Here is a 13,145-nt window from a genome sequence, read left to right as displayed (position 1 = left end):
CAAAAATGTGTTATGCTGCATTCCAGAACTCAGCCTGAGAATTACAGTCTGCTGTGAGTTCTGCGTTACAATCATTTGACACATGTTGGGGTTGCGATTGTGAAAGTTGCCCGTTTACAGTTTTCATTGACATTATCACAGCTAGTTGTTTTAAAAGCAACCCTTGAGCTTCCTGATGTTCGACTTGTTGCAAAATATTCTGAAGCCAATCAATCAAGTTAGTATTAAAGTTAGTGACTCTCTAGCACCCTGCAAGACTGTGGCAAGACTCCCCCATCCTGACTGCCTTAATAGCCATCTCATTCATTTGCAAACAGTTGTCCCTGGGATACCTTGCCTGAGTCACAGAATCTGCACAGTTAATTGCTCCAGCCAACTGCTCATAGTTAACAGCAATTCCCCGATTAAGGTTTTCAGTCAAGGCCACTACACATAGCTCACAAAAATCAGATAACCACATCATATACTGTATCAGTTAGTACCATACAAAGCAATAACTTCCAATCATGCAGTGTGAGCGTATAAGGCTCTGCCATCACTTTAAGAAGGGACATAGCAAATGTATTATGAATCCTCCCTTCCCGCACTGCTTTGCTTAACCCTTTAACAGCCTCGTATTGCAGAGGCTGCCACTCTGCAGGTTGATTTGTCTGACAAAATACTGAACATGCCCTAGCGACTCCCAAAACCCATCACTTAAGTGTTTCCCACTTGCATTCCTGCCACCAATCCCTCAGACCCCCTTTCACCCTCCCCAAAAATACAATCAATGCATCAGGAGAGATGAGGGGGTGGGGGAAAAGGTCTAGCTCCTTTTCCAGATCTATAGGACCTGGATCAAAAGGTTTATCAGTGTCAATAAAATCATTGTCCGAGTTGTCCTGTTCCCGTGCTTGGTCCTGTGTTGTGAAGGTCGCTGCAATCAGTGACAGAAGCTTTGGGGGCAGAGGAGGTGTGGATGGAATCGCCATCGCTGATGGTGTCTTGAGAAGAGTCGCACTGTCGGTGGAATTTACAGCTTCCTCTGGTTTAGCACCGATAGTAGAATTAGTCCACACTTGGCAAAGAGTAGTCAGAATTTGCCACCAAGATGTTAAAAGCATTCCCGACACGGAGTTCCCCTCCGCGGCAGCATCATACAATTGTCTGCTGACCGCTTTAATTTCTTTCAAAGTCTCTAAAGTTTCTTGACTGCTCGCCTGTCTCAATGAGTACAGGTTTCTAAAGCTTCTTAAAATTTCTTCAAATATTTAAAATCTGTAAGGTTTCTTGGCTGCTCACCTGTCTCGATGCATACAGGCGTTATCCTCGGGGTTTAGGTTGTCCGCCTGGTCCAGACAGCAAGACGATCGTTCAGCCAAGCCGTCTCCTCCGGAACGCAGCCCTCTTCCACGAGCTGTCTTTTTTCCGTCCTTATTCTTCCAAGGCTTTGGAACACCACCATAGGGGTCACCATTTGAGGAGACTGAGGCACGGACTCCCTGATCTGACTAGAAGACCCTTTATGAGTCCATATACGTCTCTTTCTGGGGACGAAGCCTGATTCCCCGTTACAGATTTCCCACAGCTCACCTCTCAACTCCGGAGGGATTTATGGCCAGCTGGCTCCTGCTTCCTTTCAGCAGATCATTCAAAGTTCTGTGGGATTCGCTGCATGTCGCTCAGATAGGCGATTCGAGAGCCCTTCACGTTAGATCCTTAAACGTATCACGTCGGGGTCACCAATTTGTGGCGAATGAAGAGACGGGACGCAGCTTGATGCAAGCAAGTGTCCATTTATTAGTGATTTTCTTACAATTATATGCGTTTCTACCTTCTACATATTACACACTGATTGGTTAAATCTTAAGCGTAAAAAACACTGATTGGTTAATATTTAAGGCACACCGTTAGAACAATAGGTACTTACTATTTTATCTTGACCTAGCAATAATTTTTATTCCAAGGTTAGGGAGTTTCTTTCTACGCGGCTTTCTTAATTACATATTGGTGTCATCCGTTCCCTTATGTGGCTACTTGTTTCTCTGTCCGTCTGGTTGCCTCCTCAACTGTGACGGCTCAGGGGTCTGCAGTTAGCTTGTTCCTTTGCTCCCAGGGCTTGTGCCCTACAAGTTCTAACAAGTCTCTATTCATCAGGCTATCAGTACTTGGACTCTTGTCCTTGAGGCCTTGTCCTACATCCTCAAACCAGGCAAAAGATGCAGCTGACATGGACTAGATTACCCCAAGGATTTAAAAACAGTTCAACTATTTTTGGAAATCATTTAGCAAAGGAATTTGAAATCTGGAAACAGGACAAAGCAAGATCTGGACATTTAGTTTTACAATATGTGGATGATATATTGATTGCTACAGAAGAAAGATTTATTTGTATACAGGTGACTACTGACCTTTTGAATTTCCTGGGACTAAATGGGTATACGGTATCCAGGAAGAAAGCCCAAATAGCCTGCCAGACTGTGATATATCTCGGCTTTGAGATTTAAAAGGACAACGACAATTAGGAAAAGATCGCAAAGAAGCTATTTGTGGTATACCTGAGCCGAGAAATATTCATGAACTCAGAGCATTTTTGGGAATGACTGGGTGGTGTCGCCTTTGGATCATGAACTATGGGCTAATAGCTAAACCGCTGTACGAGGCCCAAAAGAATTCTCCCTTTGTATAGGGCCCACAACAACAAAAGGCTTTTGTAGAGTTGAAACGTGCCTTAATGTCTGCACCTGCCTTGGGACTGCCGAATCTAACCAAAGATTTCCAGTTGTTTGTTCATGAAAGACAACATCTTGCACTGGGCATGTTAACCCAGAGGATAGGAAGCTGGAAGCGACCAGTCGGATATTCCTCTAAACAACTGGACACAGTGAGTAAAGGGTGGCCAAACTGCCTTCGAGCACTGGCCGCAATAGTGATGCTCATACAAGAAGCTCGGAAATTGACTTTGGGAAGAACAATAACAGTCTATGTTCCACACATGGTGATAACTGTCCTAGAACAGAAGGGGGGACATTGGCTGTCTCCCAGCCGAATGATGAAATACCAGGTGGTATTGACTGAACAAGATGATGTGATTCTAAAGACAACTAACCTGGTAAATCCTGCAGTGTTTTTAAGTTCCATACAGAAAGAAGGACAACTGGAACATGATTGCTTGGCTACCATCGAGTATGTTTATTCCAGTCATGAAGATCTGAAGGATGTACCATTGGAGCGACCAGACTGGGAATTGTATACTGATGGAAGCAGCTTTATGGAACAAGGAGTCCGATACGCCGGATATGTGGTAACAACAGAGACTACAGTTATAGAAGCAGGAGCATTGGCGAGTACCACATCAGCCCAAAAGGCAGAACTCATCGCTTTAATTTGAGCCTTAGAGCTAAGCAAAGACAAGAGAGTAAATATCTGGACTGATTCGAAATATGCCTTTGGGGTAGTGCATGTCCATGGAGCTTTGTGGAAAGAGAGGGGGTTATTGTCCTCTCAAGGATCAAACATTAAGCATCAAACAGAAATTTTACGATTATTGCAAGCAGTTCAAAAGCCAGATCAAGTAGCAATCATGCACTGTAAGGCACACCAGATTGGGAATACAAAAATAATAGCTGGGAATAATTTAGCTGATAGAACATCAAAAAAAAAAAAAAAAAAAAAAGCAAAGAAACAAGCATTGCAAATGGCAATAATTCCTTCTAAAACAGTAACCCTTCCTAGGGAAAACCCGAGATATTCAGAGGAAGATGACAAATTGGGTCAGTTATTAAATGCTAAGAAAAACTTAGCGGGATGGTGGGTAACTCCTAAGGGGCAAGTAGTAATTCCACCTCTTTTGATGAGAGAGATAATTCAAATGAGACATCAAGAATGTCATTGGGGGGCAGAAGCCTTAGTAACATTTTTACGAAAGCAAGTAATATCAGTTAATATGTTAGGAATAGCTAAAATGGTAACTGCAAAGTGTGAAGTATGTTTGAAAAATAATCCAGTGATTAAAAAAAAGGCTGAAGTCTGGTACAGAACCTGGAGATTATTGGCAAGTAGATTTTTCAGAGTTGCCTAGATACAATGGGTACCGGTACATCTTGGTAGGGGTTGATACTTTTACAGGATGGCCAGAAGCCCTTCCCTGTCGCACCACACAAGCAAAAAGAGGTTGTGAAAATGGTTATTACAAGAAATAATTCCGAGATTTGGAGTTCCTATTGGAATTTCCTCTGACAGAGGTCCACACTTTGTGGCTGAAGTAGTCCAAAGTGTTAGCAAAGCATTGGGTATTAATTGGGATTTACATTCATCTTGGAGGCCACAATCTAGTGGGAAAGTGGAAAGGATGAATCAAACTTTGAATCGACAAATAAGTAAAATTTGTCAAGAAACCAGTCTAAAGTGGCCTCAGGCACTTTCATTGGCATTATTATGAATCAGGGTACAGCCAAAGAGTGGAACCTCAGTCAGTCCTTATGAATTATTATATGGAAAACCATATGAGTCTCCAGAACCAAATCTAAACATACATGTAAAAGGAAAACAAGATGTGTATAACTTTTTGCTTTTTCTAAGGAAAACTTTGGCTGTGATTTGGAGTGTAGTAATTTGAAATAGACCTTTACCCCTGGAAAATTCAGTGCATGATTTCCAACCAGGAGACTATGTCTATGTGAAGACTTGGACCTCCGAACCTTTGCAGGAGCACTGGAGAGGACCCTTCCAGATACTGCTAACCACTTTTACAGCTATCAAAATTGCAGAATCGGATGCTTGGACACATTATACTCGAGTGAGGAAAGCACCGTGAGGAAAGCATCTATTCCGTGGAAGATTGTGAAACGTAACTCAGAGACTTAAAAATTGACTTTGAAACATGTCTAATTTTGCATATCAGGTTATGATTGGTTTTTGGATTTTTTTTTTGGTTGATAGTGTTGGTGGGATCATGGGCTGACTTGGTGGACAGGAACAAAAGACAAATAGAAACAGAACAAGTGATTGACATTCCCAAACAAATGGCTGAGGAAAATTTGATGGTAGGATTGATTAAAGAATTTGCCAATTTACAAAACGTCACGCAGATCACTGCTTGTTTGCCAATACCGAGGGCAGTAGGTGAATCTATTCCATGGGGAATTTTAACTATGAATCTGACTAATCTGGAACATAAAAATGAAACCACCTATTGTGAACAAAGGCCAGTAACTCAATGGTATGAACAAGTAAAGGTTATTAGAAAACAGTGGAAGTCACCAGGTAAAGAAACAGATTGTAAAAAAAAAAAACAAAAACAAAAAAACCCAAAAAAACCCCAAACTATTGAATTATGATTTTATAACAGGATCCTGACCTAGTGCCATAGCTTGAGTTCTTCTTCCTGGGGGTCCAAATCTCCAGTTAGGATGGTGTTCTTATGATGAACAACTTAAAACCAATGTGAGCAGAAGTATCATGAAATGGAAGTGTAACAAAACTGGCCAAGGTACCCAATTAGTAGAACAATGGGACTCTATATGGTCTATGTCCATATTTTCTCATTTTCAGTATATGGCAAGAACTTCTTGGTGTTTTACCTGGGATGGGAAAGTTTTTTTCAGTATTACCTTGGGTCAATGATAGGTCAACTTCATCAGGAGAGAAGGAAAATAAAATAGTGCCATAGTGGAAATGTGAAAAAGTGTATGATTGCAGTAATGCGGACTTAGTAATCCAAAGAATTCCTCCGTAGGCCACTGTTTTAAAATATGGTTATTTTTGTCGAGGTCTTAAGAACACTCTCAATTTAACCAGCACTTTTACAGTTAGGAAAGGAACTTTGTTTAGTTGTAGTAAAACTACTATTTGAAGTCCAGGACATTTAGTTTGGGCATTAAGTGATGGAACCTGGACCACACATTTACCATTAGATGGTAAGGTGAAACAAATTACTTCAGGCATGCCAACATTGTGTCCAATTTGGAAGTAATCATCATTTAAAGGATCCTTAGAGAATTTAGAATTGAAACGAATAAAGAGATCTGAGACAAATGATGATAATTGGAATGAACCATTTACAGGAGTGAAAACTGGTTGGGCACTTGAATCACTTTTTAAATCCTATAGCTTCATATAGAAACAGAGCATGGCTCTATAAGTTAACTGGTCAAGTGGAAAAATTAGCAAACGTTAACAAAAAGGGGTTTAAGGAATTGAATATATAATTACAGGCGACCTCCAGAATGACTTTACAAATAGAATGGCACTAGATATGCTCCTACTTAAAGAACATGGAGTATGTGGATATCTCAAGGATAAACTGGACCACTGTTGCATCCACATTCCAAATGTCACTCAGGATGTGGAACATGATCTAGACCTATTGGGAAAAATTGAAAAAGAAACTGAAACAATTCAAAAGGATATGTCAGAAGATTGGCTTGGGAAAATTTTTAACAAACTGGGATGGAATTTGAGCTCTTGGATACAATCTATAATTAAGACTTTGTTTCTGTTACTAGTTGTCTTTTTGATGAGCATGCTAGTATATGCATGTCTGAAGAAACAGTTTACCAATAGAATTGCAGTGAGTCGTATGATTATGAGAGAAGTACCAATTATTTCACCAAGACATGATCCATTACCCAAATATGTTGAAACAAAAGATATATGAATAAAGTGAAAGTATTGAAATAATGATTTTCAACACTTTCAAAGGGGGGAAATGTTACCGATTTATTAATAAGTTAAAATTGATTTATTTTATTTGATTAATTGATTGATTTTATAAAATCATTTAATAGAATTAAAATATAGAAGGATAAGGAAAAAAAAAAATTATAGGAAACTTACAGCTACACAGTAAGAGTTGTTATGGAATCTTTTGTACGTCTTGTACCAAGGCTAGAAGAAGGGCCTGGAACTATTGTAATAACTCTAGGGTTGAAAGGTTCCATTGTGTTTAACCAGTCTTCTGTACACAGAGGTGTATTGAAATGTCAGAATATGAGATTAATGGGAACTGGGGAGAGTCGACTGGAACAGCTTGTAGGTACCTGCCAAGAAACCGTGAACTTTAGTAAAAGGTAATTCCGGCAGGGGGAGATCGTGACCACCGACTCATATACCACCTACCCAAATCGTACCCCAGACCTATTTCTAGACCTTTCTAAGCTCTACTGCACAGAATCGGATATAGGAGGAGAATATGTTAATGATTTACGGGAAATATCATGGTTATGCATGAATATTTAATGAATATGTATGAATAAGTTCTATATATGGAATCTGATTTGGGGACCTGGTGTGCGTTGATCGTGAGAGGACTTGCTCATGCACCCGGCCGTCAATAAAGAAGTGTCTGCTTATCTACATCACATTGGTGTCGATAAGTTCTTCATTCCGAGATTTCGGTAACACTTATGTATATGCAACATTTGATTGTATAAATTGAGGCAAGTTGTTGCCCCTGGTGTGCATGGCTTTGGTGGGACTACCCCCCAGTGCTGCCCAGCGCTGAATAAACATACCTACTTTACAGTCTGATAAGATTGTGGAGTCTGATTCCGCAAGTCAGGAATGCTGTCCGTATTAGCTGCTGTAAATACTACTGCACACGTCTGTTCTTTTTTTAATGACAAACAACTTTCACTTTTTACAGTGTGGAATTGACTGGGACAGCAGTGGATGCTGTTTATGTTGACTGTAGTAAGGCTTTCAACACTGTCTTCTATCACATCCTTATAGGTGAACTGAGGAACTACAGGCTAGATAAGTGGGCAGTGAGGTAGATCAGAAACAGTCTGAATTGCTGGGCTCAAAGGGTTGTTTGTGATTTGTAGCACAAAGTCCAGCTAGAGGTCAATCAGTAAGGAGTAGTCCAGGGGTCGATAATGGGGCCAATAGCAGTTAACACTTCATTAATGACCTGGATGGTGGGACAGTGTGCCTTAAACAAGCTTGCAGGTGATACAAAACAGGGAAGAGTGGTTAATGCAGCAGAGGGTTGTACTGCCATTCAGGGAGACCTTGACAGGCTGAAGAAATGGGCAAACAGGAATCTCATAACGTTCAACAAAGGGAAATGCTAAGTCCTCTCATGGGCAGGAATAATCCCATGCACCAGTACATGCTAGGGAGGGCAACTGACTTGAAAGCAGCTTTGCTGAGGAGGACTTGGCAGTCCTGGTGGACTCTCATGTGACTATAAGCCAGCATTGTGTCCTTGTGGCAAAGATGATAGCTACGTAAAGAACATTGCCAGCAGGCTGAGGAAGCTGATCTCTGCTCAGCACTGGTGAATGAGTCCAGTGGAGGGTCACAAAAATGATTAAGGGCTTGGAGCATCTGTCATATGGGGAGAGACTGAGAGCAGGGACTGTTTAGCCTGGAAAGGAGAAGGCTCAGGGAGGATCTTATTAATGCATATAAAAAACTTATGTGGGAGGAGTAAAGAAGAGGGAGCCAGACTTCCATCAGTGATATATAATAACAGGACAAGAGCCAATGGGCATGAACAGAAATACAGGAAATTCCACTTATACATAGGAAAATAGCTTGTGTTTTCTTCTGATGTTTTTTTTCCTCTGTTGTGGTTTGTTGTTTGGTGTTTTTTTAATTGGAAGGTGGTCAAACACTGGAAGAGGTTGTCCAGAGAGTCTGTGGAATCTCCATCTCTGGAGATATTAAAAACATGACTGTACATATACCTGGGCATCTTGCTGTAGATAACCCTGCTTTGAGCAGGAGGAGAGGTCTAGATAATCTCCAGAGGTCCCTTCCAACCTCTATAATCCTAAGGGAAAAAAAAGGTATATCTCTTTGTCTTCTTCTTTGTTCCTTTTTTAAGTGAAATTACTATTAGACTTCAGTCATACAGATATTTTTCTTCTGATTTCTGTTTTGTTCTGATAGTGCTATTTAGGCAAATGTGTAGTAGATGGCTGAGCCTTAGAAACCTAAAAGAGGGTGACATTTTGGTGGTAAGACCTCTTTATAGGTGCCTAAACTACTATCAGATTCTACTGTGCTTGTCCAGTCTTCAAATTTTTCTGGCATGCTGACATTCTGTGTTTTCTCAAGAGTTTGTAAGTAGAATTAGTTGTAGATTTAACTTCTATAGGTGTGGGGGACATGTCAGTATTATCATAGCTGTCAATGATGTTCAAGCACATGTTTTGTTTAGACTCTCTAACTGTTGCCCCAGACAACTTTTTTTATGTGGTTGCTGCATTTGTGCATACATCTCAGTCATGTTGACGGTTATGCAAGAGCAAAGGATGAACCAAGATGGTTTAGTTTTTCATGTCTACTAATATCTAGAGCTATAGGTTATGGTTATTAATATTCCCCAATGTATCAGAAAGAAATCTTGTAAATACTGAAACAAGGTGCATAGTGGGAAGTGAGTCCAGTTCTAGGGATATCTTCTTAGACTCTTAGGGGAGTGGAGTTCTAAGAGTATTGAATGAGTAGGAAAGGAATTTGGGGGTACAGGTTTAGAAATGTTACGTGAAATGATATGGAAATATATAATTGAGAAATGTTGCCAAATCTCCTTATCTTGTATAAAACAGGTCTGCTGCAAAAACATAGCAAGGCTGTAGAAGCTCTTCAGATATCTTGTCTTCTGCTGCCACCAGAAAATCAGAAAAAAAAATACAGCTGTTGGTGAGTATGGCAAGAATTAGCTTTCACAATGATTTGCCACCTCTTTCTGAATCAATGCAGACCAGAATCTTGGTATGTACAGTGTAAGGCAGAAGGTCTAGACAAAGATATTGGAATAGCATAAATAAAGGATTCTTACTGGAGAGTGTATGGAAAATACAGTTTGCTTGTTTGATGAACAGTTCATCTATTCTAGCTATGTGAAAAGCTACTCTGAATTTGAATAAATTTCTTGGTAAGTTGTGAGCAAATGAAGAATTTGCTCAGAATTTGGAGGTTTCCTTATCTTTAAAAACTGATTTTACACACAGACATGGATAGGTTCACTGTTGAGTGGAAAAAATAAAATGCAGTGGAACATGAGGTCTCTGGTGTTCTTTATCACTGCAGAAAGTGCAACTTAAATAGACTATTTCAGTCATAGAAATCTGTAGCTGAATGTTTTGGTTTACCTTTTTTCAGCCATTAAAAAAAAACACAACAAAACTACCAGTTTATTTAAGTACTTATTTTAGTTCATCACTTAACTACAGATATCTTTTTCTCTGAAAGTAGTTTTAGTCAGATCTCTACAAAGCCTTATTTTGTGCTAATGTTCTTTCTGTATTGCTGTTTGTAGAGTTATCGCTGATGTTTGCAACAGCATGTTTTTATAGTGATGTGTTGGAAGTACGGTAAGTATTGTGCTGTTAAAATATATTTTACTAAAAGATCACTCTTGAAATACAGTCCAATTCCCCCTCTCCCCCAACAGAAAAATATACAATAAAGATATTTTTCTTTCTCAGGTGGTTTAGGCATTTTTCCATTATATTCTCTGTTCAAAAGATGAAATGGACTTGGATTTGGATGAACTGCTTGCTGCTAAAATAGTATTTTTTTGCATGGACAATTATCAAGAAATCTTAAATGTTCTTTCCTCAAAATTTTCTATAGTGGAACATGTACATATCCAAAAAATTCAAGTAGATGTCTAGTGAAAAAAACTCCTATGTCTCTGCTTCTAGATCAAATTTATCCTTTTTGCTCCAAAATCCAATAGTTCTTAAAGACTTTGTTCTGTCTCTGCTAGCATATGAAGAGCTAATTATTTTTGCTGATATTCAACCATAACTGTATTTAAATGAAAATGATATTGAATGGTTTAGAGACAAGAACTCTAAAAATATGTTTTCCTGTTGGTCAGCACTCTCTTCTTCAGGGAATAGAGTCCTGATCTGGCAAATTGTTTGTGGTAGTGAGGAAAACCGTAAACAGCTAAATAGTGTTTCTATTAATGTTCAAATTTTCTTTTAGATCCATCCTTACTCGCTCAATTTTTCAGAACTCTTTTTCTATTTCCTGATACCATATTTTCTGTTCAAAGCTGCTTTTTAGTTCTTCCTTCCTTAATTTCTATTGAAATAGTTACTTTTAACCTCTTCCAAGAAAGGGTTAAACAGGCTTCCTCTGTGTCATGTTTTTTTGACTCATTAGAACTCACTCAATTAGTGCAGGAGATAGAAGGTAGAATTTGGGGTCTTTACTCCATATCTTCTTTACTTAAAGACTTTAGGTGGTCAATTTGATTAGGCCAGTTCTTGCAAATGTATAGCAGAAAAAAAAAGCTGTTCTTTTTTTACTCTTTCTTCAAATAAAATATGTTGGAACTGATACTGATGCAACTTTTCCTCCTGCATCATTTTGTCACCAAATCAGTAAAGATGAACTTGAATACCAAAGGGAAACTGATTCAAGAACCACTGGCAGCTTTATTGGAAGAAATTGCAATGAATACAGAAATGTCTGTGAAAGACAAGAAGCAGCAGCTCTCAAGCAAGTAAATAAAAATTCCTCCACAGTCTTTAATTTCAATTTAAAAAGCTTTATCCGGTAGTCCTCTAGAGAAATAATGAGATTTTAAAATAGTAGATACTTTTGGGGAGTTATAAATTTTGAATCACTTAAAATAAGGGTTCTGTGATGAATCAATACATATTGTAAAATATCACTTAATTTTGTATATAGACGTATAGAGAGTCCATGGGAAAAATAAACATTTTCCTGCTCCAGAAGCAGAGGTTACACTTTTAATAGTTTTTTAAATTACAAGTTTGAGTGAATTCTTCATTTAAATTGATGTACTTTTCTAGTTTCAGAAATCTTACCCTCAAGTGTATAGAGTACGATTTCCTACCCTTGAAACTGAAGTGGTGCTATTTCCAGAAAAAGACTAAACAGAAAACACCAGTTCTGATGTGGTCCTTAAAAAAGCCTTTTCAACCATTTCACAGAACCAGAAGCTTTTGGATGTAAGTGGTTTGAAATACATCAGTGAACTGTCAGAGAATATTAACAATGGATCTTAGGCAAAAGGAGCCTGAGCAGCATGTAATTACTCAAAAAAAACCCACTACTAGAGATACTGTTAAGACAGCAGAAAAGGTCAAAAGAAGAAAGAATTGAGGTGGTAGAAATGTGAGCCATTATCCTTATTTTTGTAAATATATGTTTGGGGTTTTTTAATGGCTGTTATTTAAAACAAGCAAGCAAATAAACAAACACACACACCCCCAACTCAAGGTGATTAATCTACGTGGGCGATAAAGTACACTTGCTGTAGTTTTGATTTAACCATCATTTCAAGGCCTATAATGTATCTGTGTGTAATGTATTGTTGGTAACTAGTCAACAGCAGTTTTTCCATGAAAATGAGTAAAAATGTTTAAGCTAGGCTGTTCACATATAGCTTGAAATTAATTTCCTGTACATGCTTGAATGTATGAAACACTGGGTTTTGTTTTACTGTTGTGTTACCTTAGTGTTCTTGATGTGTAAGATTTATTTTTGAAAATTGTGAAAACTAATTCTTAATTTTCTGATTCATATAATGCATTACAACTTGAGTCAACTCCTGTTGAAATTCAATTAACTTCTATAGTGCAGACCCATTCCTTTAAGTCTTTTCCATATGCTCTTACTAAATATTGCCCTAAAAAATTGGATGTTTGTCCAATAGAACATGTTTTATAAGAAACTCTGAAGCCTTGCATTTCCTCTGGAAATGGAATGCAAATATTGAAGTATACATGCCTGTAATGATATTTTTTTGCATTATTAAATCTACTGCACCTGTAACTTGACTGTGCATATAACTAACTAGATACTGATAGCACTTTTGAGCTATTAAAGCATTAACATTTTCAGATATTTACTTAGAATGGTGGTTTCATGTTATTCATTAAAGAGTAGCATTTCATACCTCATTGAATGTCAAAGTAGTCTGTGCAGGAGAGAAGGTAGCTGACATCCCAACAAATTTCTATCTGATGTTTTAGTAAGCAACATAGTGACTATCCTGTAATGCAACATTGATGGTATTTTTACTTTGCTAACCTCCTAAACAGTTGATAAGCTTTAAGATGTACATTACAAGGTTGTTGGTTTAATGGATTGGAATAGTTCTTGGGCATTGTGCTTTTGATGAACAGTACATGTTTCCATGATCTCTTTTCACACACCATTTATACTTG

At 38.4% G+C, this 13,145-nt stretch overlaps 1 protein-coding gene across 1 annotated transcript in view; it reads left to right on the top strand.

Moving 5' to 3' along the window:
* LOC130141908 (DEP domain-containing protein 1B-like) overlaps positions 1-11,928 on the top strand; it is a 59,900-nt gene extending 47,972 nt beyond the window's left edge. The window contains 7 exon segments of the mRNA XM_056323204.1: positions 9,540-9,613; positions 9,616-9,705; positions 10,422-10,593; positions 11,262-11,364; positions 11,366-11,448; positions 11,764-11,840; positions 11,842-11,928. Coding sequence (XP_056179179.1) covers positions 9,540-9,613; positions 9,616-9,705; positions 10,422-10,593; positions 11,262-11,364; positions 11,366-11,448; positions 11,764-11,840; positions 11,842-11,928 — 686 coding nt within the window.
* The last annotated feature ends 1,217 nt before the right edge of the window (positions 11,929-13,145 follow it).

Source organism: Falco biarmicus, chromosome W (assembly GCF_023638135.1).
Source record: "Falco biarmicus isolate bFalBia1 chromosome W, bFalBia1.pri, whole genome shotgun sequence".
NCBI lineage: Eukaryota > Metazoa > Chordata > Aves > Falconiformes > Falconidae > Falco > Falco biarmicus.
Note: the sequence above shows the minus strand (reverse complement) of the source record. Positions and strands in the feature narration are given on the sequence as shown.